At 47.3% G+C, this 17886-nt stretch overlaps 1 protein-coding gene and 1 long non-coding RNA gene across 2 annotated transcripts; one reads left to right on the top strand and one right to left on the bottom strand.

The window, feature by feature from the left end:
* The first annotated feature begins 6874 nt into the window (after window positions 1-6874).
* On the top strand, window positions 6875-12487 carry LOC148126491 (uncharacterized). The gene is made up of 2 exons (XR_015743334.1): window positions 6875-6984; window positions 11929-12487. It is a non-coding gene; the product is annotated as an uncharacterized LOC148126491 (long non-coding RNA).
* On the bottom strand, window positions 12174-14110 carry LOC148126490 (long neurotoxin LlLong-like). The gene is given in 3 exon segments (XM_087931820.1): window positions 12174-12487; window positions 13028-13126; window positions 13951-14110. Coding segments are annotated over 3 exon segments (315 nt in total). The 5' UTR covers window positions 14006-14110; the 3' UTR covers window positions 12174-12326.
* Window positions 14111-17886: the final 3776 nt, after the last annotated feature.

Genomic DNA, 17886 nt, shown 5'->3' with positions numbered 1-17886 from the left:
AAAGACCCTTGCAACAGATGGTGCAGATGGTAGCTGATCTTTAGTTTAGTTTACTTTATTGTCATTGCACCTCATACAATGAAATCAAACACCATCTTCAGTGCACATCATGACCATGAAAATAAACACAAACACACATACTTCACACTCCACACATCGATTTGAAAACCTCCGACACCCCTCCAACACTGCACTAGACAGTAAAATTCAACAGAGCTACTGCCCTGGGATAGAAGCTGTTTTTCAGCCTATTTGTCCTTGTTTTTATTATTATCCTGTACTGTCTGCCAGATAGTAATAGTTCCAAAAACAAAACAAAAAACGGTGCCCAGGATGAGATGGAACTTGGAAAATGTTCTGAACTTTCTTAAGGCAGCAGGAGCTTCAAGCGGGGAGGTTACAAGCAAGCCACGGGTTATGGGCCAACTCTTTCCTGATCCCCTTGGGATGCCTCACTGCTCAGAGGGATAGTTGGCCCCTCAATGAAATTTAGGAACCTGTGTTCAATTCTACAAGTGGAGTGGTTATGGAAGAGCAATATGGAATCCAAAGCAGGAAGCAAGTGTTTGTTAGATGGCACGTGCAAGAGGGACCCCTTCCAAAGAATATTGAAAGAGACCCCAGCTTACAAATGGATGTTCTGCTATGTATACCCCTGTCAAGGTTCCAAGATGTCTCCAGAATAAAAGTCCAAGACATCCATTTTTCTTTGAAATCTGTTAATTAGGAACATATCAAATTAGCAAGGTCTTGGTGCAATTCTGACTCTGACCAGACTTTGAAATTACACTCAGTAAAAAGCAAACGTTTGAAATTTCTCCCAGAGTCGCAATCTCCAATCAGTTCTCAGTCCATCAGTCTGAGGACTCCAAATGCCACCTTCCTCCGGCTGCAGGCACCTTCTCAGTTCCCACAGGAAGGAATGCCAACTTGTCATAATATTCCCCCTCATCTCTACAACCCCCTGTCATGTCCCTGTCAGAATCTGAATCTGAGGAGGAAGATAAACAGCCGACAGGGAGCAGGAATGTGGCTCCATTGGCTGTAGATGAAACTGGGGAAGGGCAAACCCAGCTGGTCAGAGCAGAGGAACTGAAGAGAGCAACATGGGTTGCATGGCTTACAGGGGAGGAAAGGGCCCTGATTCCCTTCATTAGCCACACCTGGGAATGAAAGTTTAAAAGAACTGAATGCTGACTGTGGCAGCTGCTGGGAGAAAACATGACTTTATCCTGTGTTGTCTTTGCTTATCTGTGTTCATGGCGTCTTCCCAACCATGTGAGTTTAACCATGCCTTCACATCTGGAATTCTTGCTCCTGCCCTGCCAAACTAATTACCTCAGTTTGGTTTGATTGGATTCATCGTTACAGTTTGTGTTGATCATGTTTTGGGCTTAATTCTCTGCAGTCAAAGGTTGTTCCTGGAAGATTTTTTTCTCTATCCAGAAGGTAACCTGGACCTTGGGGGCAAAGTTAGAACTAATAAAGGGACTTCTACAGAGGTGGGATTCTACCAGTTCGCACCTATTCGCTAGAACCGGTTGTTAACATTCTAAACAGTTCAGAGAACCGGTTGTTAGAAGAAATTACAGGCCTAATCCTGTAAGGAAGGCAGGAAGGAAACATTCTGGTGTTGCTTACAGAAACTGCCTCTCTGTTAACCCTTTTTACATTCTTGGCAGGACTAGACTTCCTGTCTCTGGAACTTCTCCGGAGTTTTTTTCCCCTCCTTTGCTGGTACTTTGCTTATATGGAGCAATCATTCAAAGTTACAATGGCACTGAAAAAAGTGACTTATAACCATTTTTCACACTTACGACTATTGCAACATCCCCACAGTCACAAGAGGCCAGGAGAGGTGAGTGATGTTGAGTTGGCCATGCCCAGCCAGTAACATTATCATCAAGCCACTCCCACCAACTAAGCCACGCCTACAGAACCGGTTGTTAAAAAAATTGAATCCCACCCCTGGACTCCTACTGATTATCTGACTGTGTTGCCTTTGTGCCGTGCCTTTGTGGGTCATCACACCCCGCCTTCCTGCCGCTAGAATGTGGAGAACTTGAAGCGCGATTAAATTCCTTTGCAGAAAACCTAAAGAAAGCTAAGAAAAACAATAGGCAAAGGCTACAATAAAATATGGCTACACATATGTCACCTTCGGGGTTGACTTCCAAAAAGCAACTGGACTTTCTTGCTTTTTTTCTTTGAACAAACAACTTTCTTTGCTTCTTTTCTTTAAAGACCAACTCTCAGAGTGCTAACAACTAGATGACTCCAAAAGAATATAAATCCTTCCTTTGCCCACCAGCCAGTTAGAACTGAAGAAGGTCCTTGGATGAGAAGCTAAATATTTAAAAAACAACAACAAGGAAGTCCGGTAGCCTTCTGGAACAACCATGACTGGGATGATTAAGAATCTCCATGGATAGGAAGGAGAGACTAACGCATAAGCAACAGGTAATGTAAGCACACATATTCATCTCGAGTCAAGAAGTCGTGGATGGAAGTTTGTTAAAGAGAGACCCAACTTAGAACTAAGCACAAATTTTCTGGCAGTGAGAACACTCAATCAAGGGAACAGAAGTTGCCTTCAGAAGTTGCAGGTGCTCCATCTCTGGAGGTTTTTAAGAAGAGATTGGACAACCATTTGTCCAGAATGGTATAGGCCAGGGGTGTCCAACCTTGGCAACTTTAAGACTTGTGGACTTCAACTCCCAGAATTCCTCAGCCAGCAAAGCTTTTGTCAATAGTACAGTCAATAGCAAAGCTGGCTGAGGAATTCTGGGAGTTGAAGTCCACAAGTCTTAAAGTTGCCAAGGTTGGACACCCCTGGTATAGGCTCTCTTGCTAGAGCAAGGGTTAGACTAAAGGACTTCCAAGCAGAGGTGGTATTCAGCAGGTTCTGACCAGTTCTGAAGAACCAGTAGCGGAAATTATGAGTAGACTGGCGATTTTTACAGTATCCTTCCCCTGCCACGCCCACTGAACCGGTAGGAAACACATTTGAATCCCACCGCTGCTTCGAAGGTCTCTAGGAAGTAGCGGAAATACGTAGAGCAGTTTATTCATTCAGTGGCTGAAGGAGCTTACCTCGTTATGGGTTTAATAATAGAGTGAGATATAATGACAAGCAGACTTTGATGTTGAGATTGTGCAATCTTTGTAGGCATACAGGAAGATATGCTGACTGCCGGGTGCTCATGTTTTGCTCACAGAGTCGTAGTGTTTGCCTTGAAGACAGGGAAGGGTTGTGTTCTGACCCAGCCTAAACAAATAATAATAAGCCTTTTACTCAGGAGTCAAACAACCCTCTTTTTATAACAGGATAGTAACAGTCTTTTATTCACAGGGATAAACAAACTATATAACTAGTCCCAACAAACCTGGGTTTAGCCAAGGAATCTAAATTGCTTCCTGTGTACTAGAAACGAACGGTTGTCTATGACAACTGGCCCCTCTCAAACCCCTCCTATTTGTTTCCCAGCCAGGGAGGGGCTGGCTAGCATCTGTGTCTGCTTTCCCCCGAGAGCCAGCTTATTGATTTCCTTTGCTCTCCTCTCCTCTCTATGGGACCCATCTGTTCCTGTCCCTCAGTCATCTCAGGCTCCAAAGACAGCTGCCTCTCCGCCGGGGGATGGTTGGAAGACCCCGGCTCTGCCTAAGCCTCTGACGCTATTTCATTATCAGAACCTTTCAAAGGCTCCGAAGCTAGGCCTGGCCCTCCCTCCACCTTCTCCTCACCGGACTCTGCAAATAGCTCTGCTGGCAGCTGATGGGCCACAACAGGTTGATGCTTCGTTAGGTCTCAAACGGTTTCGTGCCAGAGGGAAAAAGATACCACAAACCCCTCCCCCATTCTTTCTTTCTCCCCTGGCTCTCCCAATTCTTCTCTCTTAATCCTTGATATCCAGCCTCCACTCCAACCCAAGAACAACATCTTAGAAGGGTATAAATACATGCCTGTTGCCATCCCGGACTATATTTTGCAGGCTGCAGAGAAGATGGTAAGATGAAAGGGCTGCTTTTATGGCCTTGGTGGTGGTGGCATTGGATGTTGCCCCTTTTTTGGAAGTATCGATGACACCACCACTTATGCTCCCAATTCTTTAACTTTCTTCCCTAGCTGTTTGTACTCTCTTGTTGTTGTTTTTAGTGTCATTGGTTCCCATGTGTCGGAGAAGAAAAGGGTAGTTTTCCATGGGGTCGATTATTTTAGTAAGGTTCTCAGCCACATCTTTGATAATTGCACCAGGGAGACAATATATCCAGGGATGGGATTAAAAATATTTTACTACCAGTTCTGTGGGCATGGCTTGGTGGGCATGGCAGGGGAACGATACTGCAAAATCTCCACTCCCATCCCACTCCAGGGGAAGGATACTGTAAAATCCCCATTCCCTCCCCACTCATGGGGGAAGGTTACGGCAAAATCTCCATTTCCTCCCCACCCCACTAACCTGCTTTCCAGTTCCGTTCTCCTGTGTGGGGCAACAAAAGATGACCCAGCTGATCAGCCGGGACTCAATGGGAGGCAGAGAATAGATGGGGTTGGCAGGGCCAGTCAGAGGTGGTATTTTCTTGTTCTCTGAACTATTCAAAATTTCCGCTACCGGTTCTCCAAAACTGGTCAGAGCCTGCTGAGTACCACCTCTTATATACCTCTCTAAATTGGATGTCTGGTCTACAGACTATAGTTTTTATTCACTTGAGAACTGAATCTCCTATCACCAATATTTGCCTTTTATCCCCTAGGGAAGTCTGGAATACTTTTATTCCTGTCACAGCAATGCTGGGCCGCGCATCTTTTAAAAAAGAAACTATTGATGACTGCTTTTTTTTAAAATACGTATCTGCATATTTTTTTCTGCTTAACCCTGCTTCAATGGTTGAGTTGTGGGTGTTCTTTATACTCTTGTGTTGTTCCTTTGGACCCTCATCTTCCAGAAATGCTTGATGGCTCACTAATCATACAGATCAGAGGCCAAAAAAAAAAAAGAAAAAGAAAGCTTTTGTGAAACGAAATGAGCACCTGTGGCAACTCTGCAGATTTAGGTTCTGGAAAGAAAATCCGAATGCTTTCTTTTTGTCAGCTTGTTCACTGAGTTCCTGAATTTAACATTTTTCTTCCTATCCCTTCACCAGAAAGGTGCCCGATTTTCACGAGATAAGAATAGAGTGACACCACTTCTCTGTCCTTCCCAGTTGTTCCTCTCGGTTGACCAACAATTGCAATCAGGAAACATTTTCCTTTGTATATTTTTAATGTAGACCTGCCAGTGCTGCATTCGATAAGATCAGTTGAAATGGGAATAATCTGTGTTTATTGACCAGTTAAAGTACAATGTGAAATGTTTCCATGCAACCAATAAACTTAGGCCACTTTTCTTTTTTTCTCAATTATGACTGTTGTACATCAGCAATAAGGACAGCGAGGAAGAGTAAAAATAAAGAGCCAGGAAGCAACTCAAACCACTCTGAAACTATACTAACTAACTAAACCGGGGATGTCAAACTCAAGGCCCGGGGCCCTGATCTGTCCCTTGAAAGGCTGAGAGAAGAATAGAGCGACACCACTTCTCTGTCCTTCCCAGTCGTTCCTCTCGGTTGACCAACAATTGCAATCAGGAAACATTTTCCTTTGTATATTTTTAATGTAGACCTGCCAGTGCTGCATTCGATAAGATCAGTTGAAATGGAAATAATGATTCCCAGGGCCACCCTGGGAATTATTATTATTATTTTTATTGTCAGAGTACAACATGTGTACAACGAGAGTGGCTTAGCCTCCCTTCGTGCACCTCCCCAAATCAACTCCCACTGAAGACAGGAGTCCCTAACCCAGTCCCAATCTTATTACACTATGTGACCTTGTTGCACAGCATGCTGGCCCTGCAAGTCTTATCATACTACCTTGACCTGAAGTTATCTTCCGTTCAGAAGTCTGACAGCCCATGGGGAGAAACTCTTCTTCAACTTGTTCATGCAGCTGGCTATACTTCTGTATCTCCTACCCGATGGCTCACATTGACCAATTTTGAATTTAAGGGTGAATTCCTTCCCCAGCTGGGGTTCAAGAAAGGATCTCACAGCCCTTCTGGAAGAGTGCTAGAGTGGGAGCCCTTCTAATCTCTGGGGGATGATGTTCCAGAGAGACGGGGCCACCGTGGAGAAGGCCCTTCTCCTGAGTCCCACCACTTGTACCCCACTAGGGAAATGGGACTTGCAACCTTCCCTGCCTCCCCACCCAGGTGAGTTGCGTAGAGGTGAGTGGCAAGAGATGATCCCTCAGATCACCTGGTCCCAAGCTATGAAGGGCTTTAAAGGTGACAACCAGCACCTTGAATTGCACCCAGATGCAAATCAGCAACCAAGACAGCCCCCGCAGGAGATGTGATATGTGTGCATACCGGGATCTGCACAAAACCACGCAGGCCACTGCATTTTGCACCAACTGGACTCCACACCTCTGTTGGCATTATCTGTCCTGATGCACCTGCTGATAGTTTTTTTGGAGAAACTTTACTACCAGGTCTGATGAACCTTCTGTCTCTCATCTGTGCCTATCCTGACATTTGGAACTCAAGACTCAAATCCACCGACTGGTTTGGGGGAGAACCCCTCATGCTCAGATCTGCTCAAACAAGGCCATGTTTGTAGAAAGAAGTAAGAGGCACACTAACAATTTGAGAGGTTAGAAGACTTGAAGCTTATTATGAGAAAAATACACTTATGAAGTTGAATGTTCTTACCCTACAACAATGGGAACAACAAAATATGTTTATTATATGCATAATATACATTACATCATGCTCACATTTTATTTATTTCATTTTATTTATTTTGTTTGTCAAGCATGTATGATAAAACACACAGGTAGGCAAAATGGAGAAGAGGCCTGCCATCCTTCCCCCCAAATCCCCCTCCTCTCTTTCAAGGCATCTTCCTCTTCCCCTCAGCTTTCCCCAGAGAGAAGAACGGGAGGTGTTGTAGAGCGATGGAAGGACGAGGCAAGAGCCAGAGTGAACACAAACAGGCTTTATTACAGGGAATAAAGGGTTGCCGCATCTGCCTTCTAACTAGCAGGTTAGCTGGCGACAACGGGCTGGCTCTGCCCGACAGCCGGCTTTTATAGCCGACTGTCAAACGGAGCCAGCCAATGGGAGCGGCTGGTGCTCCCGCTCAAACAGCGGACCTGGTTGGGGACTCCAACCAGTTCCAAAGACATAACACTCCTTTCCCCAGCTTGGGACATGCGTAGTCCTTTAGGTAAGTCGGTTGTCTGCGCTGGCGACCAGAACGTCACAACCCGGGTAAACTGCTGGCTGGCGCCAAGTCCTTGTCCCGGGAAACACCTGCGGAGGTTGTTGGGGAATGGGCTTGGTCAGGTGTAGTGTTCTGCAAGTTCGGTAAGTCCCCAGTTCGGGCTGACCTGGGCGAGTCGCTAGGTCCGGTTGGCAAACAGGTTCGCTGGGCTGTTGGTTCAGTGACTCTGGCCGGGAACTCGGGTCCTCCAGCAAACTCTCCTGGTCGACGGGGTAGACCGGGTCCCGCAGGGAGCTTCCGTCTGAGCAGATTGGCACCGGCAGGGAGCCCCTGGTGCTGGAAGGTTGGGTTGGGCCGTAACGGTCGCACCTCTCCATCGCCTTCTGAGTTGGTCCACGTGTCTCTGCCACAGGCGTCCATCTTCCAGGAGGACCCTGTAGGATCTCGGACCTGTGACCGATACGACTTGACCAGGTACCCACAAAGGATACCCTGCATAATTCCTGGCGTACACCAGGTCATGCGGAACAAAGTCCCTGACCAGACTGTCAGACCCTAAAGGGGCGTCTGGGCAGTAGTGGGGGTGCAACCTGTCCAGGGTGGTCCTAAGGCATCTCCCCATCAAGAGTTCGGCAGGGGATTTATTAGTAGTGGTGCATGGCGTCGTATGTTGGCTCAGAAGGTAACGTGACAGTTTAGAGTGACAGTTTTCCTGGCCAAACCTGGCGAGTGCCTCCTTGGCTGACCTGACTGCCCTCTCAGCCATCCCGTTGCTAGCGGGGTGAAAAGGAGCTGTAAGGATGTGTCGGATGCCCAAGTTAGCAACGTACATACTGAACTCACATGACGTGAACTGCGGGCCATTGTCAGACACCAGCGTGTCAGGGAGTCCATGGGTAGCGAATAAGCAGGTCAGAGCCTTAACTATCGCTTGGGTGGTAGTCGAGGGTAGCAGGGCCAGGTCTATCCACTTGGAGTAGGAGTCCACAACCACTAAGAAGGTCCTGCCATGCACCGGTCCAGCCAGGTCGATGTGCAGGCGGGACCAAGGGGCACTAGCGCTCTCCCACCTGGTGGGCGTGGCAGCTGGTGGGGCAGCCCTGGTTTCTTGGCAAGGTTGGCATGAGCTTACCCAGCTGGCGATTTGGGCATCCATGCCGGGCCACCAAACGTAGCTGCAGGCCAGAGCCTTCATCCTTACGATGCCCGGGTGGCCCTCGTGAAGCACCTTCAGGATGGGTACACGAAGAGTGGCTGGGATGACTACCCTGTACCCCACAGCAGACATCCCTGTAGCTTGATAGTTCCTGCTGACGGGTTTTAAAAGGAGCAAAGTCAACGGTACCTTGAGTTTCCGGCCACCCCCTTCCCACCCAGTCCAGAACCTGGGCAATTATCTTGTCTTTTTGAGTGCGCAGCAATGTCCTCGGCTGTAACTGGTAATTTAAGTTCATTAACTTCAAAAATGGCGTGAACCGGTGCTGGTTCTTCGACTGGGACTGGTAGGGGCAGCGACTAAGGGCATCGGCGTGACTCAAGTTTTTGCCAGGTCGATGCACCAACTTGAATGAGTAAGCGGCCAGGAACAAGGTCCATCTGGTCATTCTAGGTGATAGTACCTGCGGGGTTTGCTTATCCCCTGATAAGAGTCCCAGGAGAGGTTTATGGTCAGTTACAAGTTCAAAATGGTGCCCGAACAAAAATTCGTGAAACTTTTAACTGCAGCCACCGCAGCCAGGGCCTCTTTATCTATTTGACTGTAGTTCCTTTCTGCCATAGAGAGGTCCTAGAGAAAAGGCAATTGGCGCCTCGGAACCGTTGGGAAGTCTGTGGCTTAGGACAGCCCCAATCCCAAAGGGGATGCATCAGCAGCTAGGACCAGGGGAGTCGTTGATCAAATTGAATTAAAACTGCATCCGATGTAAGTAAGTTTGACTGCTTTGAAAGCATGGTCTTCTTTGGGTCCCCAATGCCAGAAGATTCTTTGTCTAACAGCCTGTGTAAGGGTTCAGCGATAGATGCTTTGTGCAGGAGAAATGAGGCGTAAAAGTTTAGTAGCCCCAGAAAAGCTTGGAGCTCCGTCTTGTTAGTTGGTGTTGGTGCCTCATGGATGGCCTTTACCTTGGATTCGATTGGGTGGATGCCAGAGGCGTCTATCCTATATCCCAGAAAGTCCACTTGCCTAGTGGCGATGGCGCACTTCTCCCTTTTAAGTTTGAGGCCATGCTGCCTAAACTTCTCTAGAACCGCTCTGACCCTCTGTATGAGCTGAGGTCTGTCAATTGCTGAGACTAAGATGTCATCGAAATAAGGACAACCCCTGGGAGACCCTGGAGAATCCTTTCCATGAGTGATTGGAATATACCGGGGCTACGCTTCACGCTTGAATTGGAGGCGTTTACACCTGAATGCCCCTCTATGTGTGACTATGGTTTGTAATTCAGCTGTCTGATCATCAACAGGAACTGTTGGTATGCCTGGGACATATCTAACTGGCGAAAATGGTGCCGGGTTCGAAGGTATGTAACAGGTGCTGAATAACAGGGACAGGGTATGCGTGACCTGCAGGTAGCGGTTGAGGTGGTTTTATAGTCTGCGCAGATTCTTAAACTGCCATCTTTCTTGAGTGGGGTGACTATGGGGTCTCCCATTTGGCAAAATCAGTTGGTTCTAACACCCCTTGCTTTAGTAGCTTATCTAGTTCTCGCGTCTAACTTGGGACGGATGGCGAAAGGTACCCTGCACGGCTTAAGGCGCAGAGGAATTGCCTGGGGGTCCACAGAGAAGGAGATGGGGGTGCCAGAATAGCAACCCAGCTCAGCTGCTAAACACATCAGAATAATCTGAAAATAGTGCATCTCGTCAGAGTTGAGACAGCATGGATCCCAGTTACACTAAGGCCGAGGGAGGGGAACCAATCTAGCCCCAACAGACTGGGAGGGCACCATTAACAACCACTAAAGGCAAATGGCCTTTAAAGGCTTGGAATTGAACTAAAAACTTGCCTTTCCCGAGGACAGGGATGTTCTTGCCCTGGTAGTCCCGCAGTGTCAGGTGGCATCTCTGTAGCTGCTTCTTCGACAGTCTGGGATGGATCTTCTTTAGGGTATCCCAGGAGATGATTGACAGTGCCGATCCCGTGTCTACCTCCATCCTGCAGGGTTTACCTTCTAAAGAAATAGAAATTTTAATTTTATTGGGAGTCTGGGAAGTATGGTTAAGCGTGGTAGCAGGTATAGCAGTCCTCCACTTGCCTTTGGGAGTTAGAAGGTGGTGGAGGTCTCTGAGGCAAGGTATGCCCTGCTTGGCAGACTCTAGCGAGGTGACCCTTCTTTTGGCAATTTAGGCAGATGGCGTTCTTAAACCTGCAGGATGCCCTCGAGTGGGAGCCTCCGCATGAGTTAGGCAAATGGAAGGTTGTCTGGGGCGAAGTTGTTTCTCTGCCCGCTCCTACCTGTGAAGGCTTCTGTTGCTTAAGACGGTTTAATGTCTCTGGTGAGTCTGTGGGGTCTTCATCACTGAGCACTTCCTCTGAATGGATGGTGGAACTGCTGGGCTTTAACGGAGTACCTTGAATTTCAGCTGCTGATTGGGCAGAGAGCTCAGCAGCTTGGGCTTCCTCTATGGCAAGAGCTAGGTTCAAGTCCTTTTTGCTAGCAACCGTCTTTGGAGCCTCAGGTCCCTGACCCCACAGACGATCTGGTCCAATAACATGTCTTCTAGATAATCTTTGAACCCACACTGCAAGGCAGCTGTCCTCAGAGCTGCCATATACTCGTTGATTGACTCACCCTCTGCCTGTTTCCTAATTCTGGGCGAATCTCCTGGCTATCTGAGATGGCTTTGGCGAGTAGTGGTTGGAGAGGATTTCTTGGAGTTCATCCCACAGTGCCACGCTTCTGATAGCGAGGCGACTAGTGCTGTAGCGGTGTCAAAAACTGCAGTCCCACAATAGCTGAGGAAGTAGATTTCTTCCTGTGTTCAGCGGCGTCTGCTAAACCGATGGCATCAAGGAAATGGCTGAAACGATTTTTGTATGAGTCCCACGTTTCCTCGGTTGGCTTGAATGGTGGGAATGCTGGATTAGCGTTCATTTTGAAGATGCAGGGTTCGTCTTCTTCAGTCGTATTTTGAAATTCGCTCTTAGAAGAGCGTGGCGGTGACTGTCTCTCTAGGCTATGGAGGCTCTTTGAATTTGCGCTCTTTGTGAGCGCCCGGCGGCGGCTACAGCGCCCGTGGCTTCGCTTTCAGTGACTAATGCTCAAAAGCCACAGAGGCTTTTTGAAATTCGCGCTCTTTGTGAGCGTTGGCGGCTGTTGCTTCAGCGCCCGTGGCTTCGCTCTTCAGTGACCACAGCTCTTTTGAAAAACACGTCTGGCTAGCCTTGATCACATCCCATCACTCGTCGCCAGTGTTGTAGAGCGATGGAAGGGCGAGGCAAGAGCCAGAGTGAACACGAACAGGCTTTATTACAGGGAATAAAGGGTTGCCGCATCTGCCTTCTAACTAGCAGGTTAGCTGGCGACAACGGGCTGGCTCTGCCCGACAGCCGGCTTTATAGCCGACTGTCAAGCGGAGCCAGCCAATGGGAGCAGCTGGTGCTCCCGCTCAAACAGCGGACCTGGTTGGGGACTCCAACCAGTTCCAAAGACATAACAGGAGGCTTTGAAGTGGAAGGTTTTCCTGAGGAAAGACTCGGTTGTGGGTTTCTCCTCTTTCTTTACCCTGTCCGAATGTCAGATTATTACCCGTTAGGCAATCCAAGCCATGATTCAACAGGGATCGGACCGAATCCTGCTCATCCCAGCCTCACTGCCTGCTGAAACCTGGAGAAAAACTCTTTATCTGTGGGTTTCGTGAAAGGGATGTTTTGAGGGGAGGGGGGTTAAAAAATCAAAACACTTGAATTGAATGCTGAGTTTTATTCGATTCTCAAACTACAGAACTAGCAGAAGGAAACTGAGAGAATGAGAGAAAAGGGAAAGATGTTGAGATGTCAAAGACAGCAGGGGAGACGGGGATGAGGGACCACCTGCGGTAAAGGCCACAAGCATAAATTTTCAAGGATGGTCCATGATAGATGAGAGCAACACTCAATGAAGTTTCTGTTACGGATGTGGGTTGCAATTGTCTTCTGAGCAACAGGTAATATCCTCTTTTGGCCCTGCTGGAGGGCAAGTAGCAGCACATCCCAGTTCGATTACCCTTCCTCTGATGGAACCTACAAAGCAGAATGATTATTTAAAAAATAGCAAAGAACAGACCTGTGGCTGTTGCTGAACAAACTGGTAAAGCCACACTGAACACATTCATGCTCTCCGTCGCATGAGGAAGGCAGAACTCCTTCCTCCTCTACTCAAAACTCGGGAGTAAATGAATGAAGAAGAGATTTCTGGGGGAGTCTCCTGTTTCGACATGACTGAGGGGCAATGGCACCTTTCTTGGATGTTTCATGGCTTCATCCGGTTTCCCTCAATTCCTGAACAAACCTGCAGCTCTCCCAGCATTTCCCTCCCCCTTTCTCTAAAGAAGGTTTCCCCCTCCCGTCTGGGCTGTTGCTGAGAAAGATGGGGCACCCCAGTCCAAGACCCCCCTTTCCTCGCATTGCTTAGGGTGTCCGGCAACAGGATGTGACCTGAGGGGAACCCAGGCAGGGCACAGACGGGTCCTCAGTGACCTCCAGTTCTCAGGCGCATTTGGGAGCTCTAGTCTGGGATCAAGAAGAAAAAAAACTGGGAGTGAAGACAAGAACTGTACTTACAAAAACCATCACACCAAGTCTTTGTGTAGCATACCTCCTGCCCAGGTGGACAAGGCTCAGATTTAACATAAGGTGTTTTGAAGCATGTCCTGGTGTATCCTGGATGAAAGATATAATATATATTAATATTACTTTGATATTTATTTTTCTGATCTTCTAATCTTATTACCTATTAGACGATAGATCTTTTCACGCTAAGCTCAGCTGTGAAAATTTCCCTAGAAAGATCAAAGGGTCTAGAAATAGGAAACCTGAGTTCCAGTCCCACCTTAGGCATGAAAGCCACCTGGGGGACTCTGGGCCGAACCCCAGGAGACAGTGAGTTCTAGTCCCACTTTGGGCATAAAAGGCAACTTAGCAACTTTGGACTATTCACCCTCTCTCTGCCCATCCTACCTCACAGGGTTGTTGCTGTGGGGAAGATGGGAGGAAGGAGTATTAGTTTCTTCGCTTCCTTGGGTCATTACAAACAGCTATAACACTTCGGGTTTTATGCCGCTTCACCGGCTGATGTTGAGGAATCTCCATGCTTGACTTGAAGGAAGCATCACTGGTCCCCGTTGGCCGTACCATCCCAAATACTGAAGGGTGGCAAAGCCAGAGACAGGTGAGCGGAAACCTTTTTCATCGCATTCCTTCCCTGGAGTAATCCCACGGCAGAGCTCACTACGCAAAGGAACCTCTACTTTCAGAGGCGGTCTACCCCAGAATGCCAGCCTGGAACAGCCCCTGTCTCAGCCATGGGCTTCTCTCCAAACGGAGACCTCCTCTTCTCCCCCCAAGGCTTCCTCCTTGTGCAGACCAGAACAGTGAGAACGTCCCACCCCAAAAACGGACCACAACTTCCTTGAATACCCCCCCCTTACTCTGCCCCTTTTGGGGGGGTTTGATTGCCACCCAAGATCAAAGTTTGGTGGCCTTACCTAAGTCCAGGCACACGATTGTCACCACCACCAAGGTCAGCAGCAGAGTTTTCATCTTGCGATCTTCTCTGCAGCCTGCAAAGTGTAGCCCAGGGTGGAAGCAGACACTTATTTATACCCCTTTGAGATGGGGGTGGGGGGTGGGGCTGTATATTTAGGATATCTAGAGAGAAGCATAGGAAGATTCAGGAGAAAGGGGGAGGCCAGGGGGTGTGGCCTCTTTGCCCCGACACCAAAACGGAAGCCAGCTCAGATCAGGTGAAGGACCAACCATTCCCCGACTTCAAGGAAGACCCTTCTATTCTGCAGACAAAACCTGGGCACCTGGACAACCGGCATCTCTTCCTGTATTTATACAAGATTATACATAATGCAAAATTAAACAAAATATCTCTCTGCAAAGTTCAGCACCTTCCTTTTTTTAAAAAAAGTTGTACTTCCTACCTCTCAGGTTGCAACTGTGCATCTGCCTTCCTTCAAGAGACACGAACAGATCCGGAGCACGAGAAGTTCTCTCTAAAACTATCCTGCGGATTAACCTATTCACAAGATACAACTGATACACAGATTATTTAGGGCTGTAAGAAAATGCAGAGATCCAGAGGAAGAGGAAAATTTTCCAGACCAGGATGCAAAAAAGATGCAAAGGAAGATCCAGGTTCTGTTCCAGGGTGGCTGGCATCAAGCAGCTTCACTCCGAAGAAAACTAAGGAAGTTTCTCAGGACTGTATTCAGTCACCACTCAACAAATGTAGGCTTCTGAATTTCCTCCTCTGGGTCTACAAACTTCTTAGATAAGTTTCAACTTCATCTACAGAATCAAGAATATTGGAAGCATGGAGAAGCCCGAGAGAACTATTTTTTTCTAACCCCAAGCAGTGCAGGAGTCCACTCCTAAAATTCGCAAGGAAAACAGTGGGTCAATATGCGCATAAGCTATGTGGAGTAAGTTTTATGTCACAAACACAATGTGTTGCTGCTGATGTTGTGGGTCAGGGACATTCAAAACCTGTAATCAAACTGATTTCCAGGGCAATCTCCAATTTCTCCTCAGAGATACCTACACTGACCATTAGAAACGTAACCAGGTCATTGTCTTTTGTCAGACACCAAAAGGGAGGTGGGAGAATGAAGTGGGGGTCCCAGAAATTCTTTCATCAGAGGAAAACAACTTCTTAATGCTGTGAGAAAACCCAGAGAACCAGGGAAGAAAGAGAATCTTCCAGGCCTATATTATTATAAAGATGATGATGATGATGATGATGATGATGATGATGATGATGATGATTATTATTACCATAGAACATCGGTGGCTCAGTGGTTAGAGTGCAGTACTGCAAGCTACGTCTGCTGCAACCAGCTGCCGGCAACCTGGCAGATTGAATCTCACCAGGCTCAAGGTTGACTCAGTCTGCCATTCTTCCAGATGGGTAAAATGAGGACACAAATTGTTTCGGCCAGAGGCTGAGTCTGTAAACCACTTAGAGAGGATTATAAAGCACTATAAAGCGGTATATAAGTGCTATTGTTATTGCTATTAGCTCACCTGCTTCCTTGGGATTTGCAGCGTTTGTCTATAACACAACATGCTTTCCTTGACACAAAACCTCTTTCTTGTGAAGCCCTGATTTTTGTTTCTATACAGCTCATTGCATTGGGCAGTCTTTCCAAGATGAAAATGGAGGGACGCTGAAAAAGAATTTAGGGATCCAGAATCAGAGGTCTCCTGCCTGAAGAATAGAAAGTGCACGATTGATCTAACACTAACCGTAAAAACCCAAATACCCAGCCATTTAGCGTCAAAAAATACTACCTGGAATACAAATATGGTTGTGTTGTAACTGTGAACCTTTTTAACAAGGACCCGAAGGAGAGAATGCCACGTTCCTGTTCATGGCTTATTCCTGGAGGCACGCTAATAGAGACGATACAAATAATACAATAATTTGGTATGGGGTGCAATGTTTGCCTTAAATAAACAGAGACAGGTGCACATCTCTCTTAAGCCCCGTTGTACTTGGAGCTATATCAAGTGTCTTTAGCAAAAGGGTTATCAGCTCAATCAGTCAACCCAAAGCATCAAAATATGCATAGGGAGAGGGCAAGGGGAGAAATAGTGAGGTGGGGGATATAATGGAATTTTAGTTGGTGGGGAGATCGTACAATTCTCTGCGTCTGACCCTCATTTTGAGCACAACAGTAACTTTCAAGGATTGCTGCCTAAGGTGTGCAAACTTTGCCTTGAGTCAATAGTTGAAGTTCCTCTTTTAAGATCTATTAACCTATCTAATAGAGAAAGTCTTTGTTGTGTCCCTGCCTGACTTCAGTCCCCAGTCTGGTCTGCATTTCTGGCGGGAGCACCGATCACTCCCATTGGTCGATGCCGTTCGACAGTGGCTATAAAAGGCGGCTGTCGAACGGCGTCCAGTCGAGTCGCCCTCTGGGCTGCCAGCCCAGCCAGGGCAGCCGCAGCAACCTGTTATGCTCCAATAAATAGATGTTAGCCTTCAGCTCCGTGTCTGCCTCGTGTGTCCTCCGACTATATAACAGTCTTCAAATGAAATTAATCTTTCTGAGGATATTTTTTTTGTGCTAAGAGGCACAAAGGCAAAGAAATCCTCGGGGAATTTGTTCTCCTAACCAGCACAGCCATGTTGCTTCCCACCCATGGGGAGAGCATTCTCCCAGCAAGCGCAGCCATGCAGATTCCCTGTACTGCGTGGGATGCAGCTGCTGTGGCCAAGTCGGCCAGGCAATCTAAAGGCCAGAGACAGAGGGTTCGGGTGAGTTGCAGGCTTCCTTTCCCAGGCAGACAGATTAGGAGCGCTCAGTTGGGCCACAGGCTCTGCACCGGAAGGAAGGAAAGCCACAAGCAGAGACTGTTTGGTCAACGTGAGGAGCGCACAGTGTGCTATACCAGAAAGGTGAGGTGTGATTGTGCGGGGCAGGGAGAGCGGGCAGTGTGGGCAGGGCAAGTTGTGACTGGGCAGGTTGGGGCAGGGCCAGTGAGAGGTGGTATTTGCCCGTTCTCCGAACTACTCAAACAGTAGGAATCCTGGCTCCATTGCAGTAACTGCGAGAGGGATCTGGGAGCCCCAGTGGTGAGTTACCTAAATCTGAGCCAGGCATGTGCTGCAGCTGCCAAATAAACCAACACAATCCTAGACTGCATTAACAGAAGGATAGAATTAAGATCATGTGAAGTATTATTAGCACTTTATAAAGCCTTAATAAGACCTCAGTTAGAATATTGCATCCAGTTTCTATATCTGCCACAATAAAAAAAAAAAAGATCTTGAGACTCTGGAAAGAAGAGCAACAAGAATCATCAAGGGGCTGGAGGCTAAAACATCTGAAGAATGATTGCTGGAACTGGGTGTGTCTGATTTCATGAAAAGAAGGACTGGGGAGACAGGATAGCAGTCTTCCAATACCTGAGCGGCTCCAACAAAGAAGACAGGTTTAACCTATTCTCCAAAGCACCAGAAAGCAGGACAAGAAACAGTGGATGGAAACTAATTAAGGAGAGGACCAACCTAGAATTAAGGAGAAATTTCATGAAAGCTGGAACAATTAATCAGTGGGATGTCTTGCCTTCAGAAGTTGAGGGTGCTCTATTGCTGGAATTTTGTAAGGAGAGCTTGGATAACCATTTATCTAAGATATTACAGGGCCTCATGCTTGGGCAGCATGTTGGAGTAGAAGTCCTCCAAAATTCCATTCCCACTACATTATTTTATTATTGTGAAACACCAGATATTTCCATCCCCAAATTAAACGTACAGATAGTTAAATTCCTTCTTCCCCCTTCATTTGAGGGAGCTTAAGACAAAAGCTATATCTGTTAAATCAAGGCAAAATTTGAACATATTGGACAGCAATTCTTTGCAATTATCCTAGTGCCTCAAGTGAGGTTGAGATGCAGAGCATTATATG

Source organism: Pseudonaja textilis, chromosome 3 (genome assembly GCF_049901715.1).
Source record: "Pseudonaja textilis isolate UNSWEBS1 chromosome 3, rPseTex1.2, whole genome shotgun sequence".
Taxonomy (NCBI): Eukaryota; Metazoa; Chordata; class Lepidosauria; order Squamata; family Elapidae; genus Pseudonaja; species Pseudonaja textilis.
Note: the sequence above shows the minus strand (reverse complement) of the source record. Positions and strands in the feature narration are given on the sequence as shown.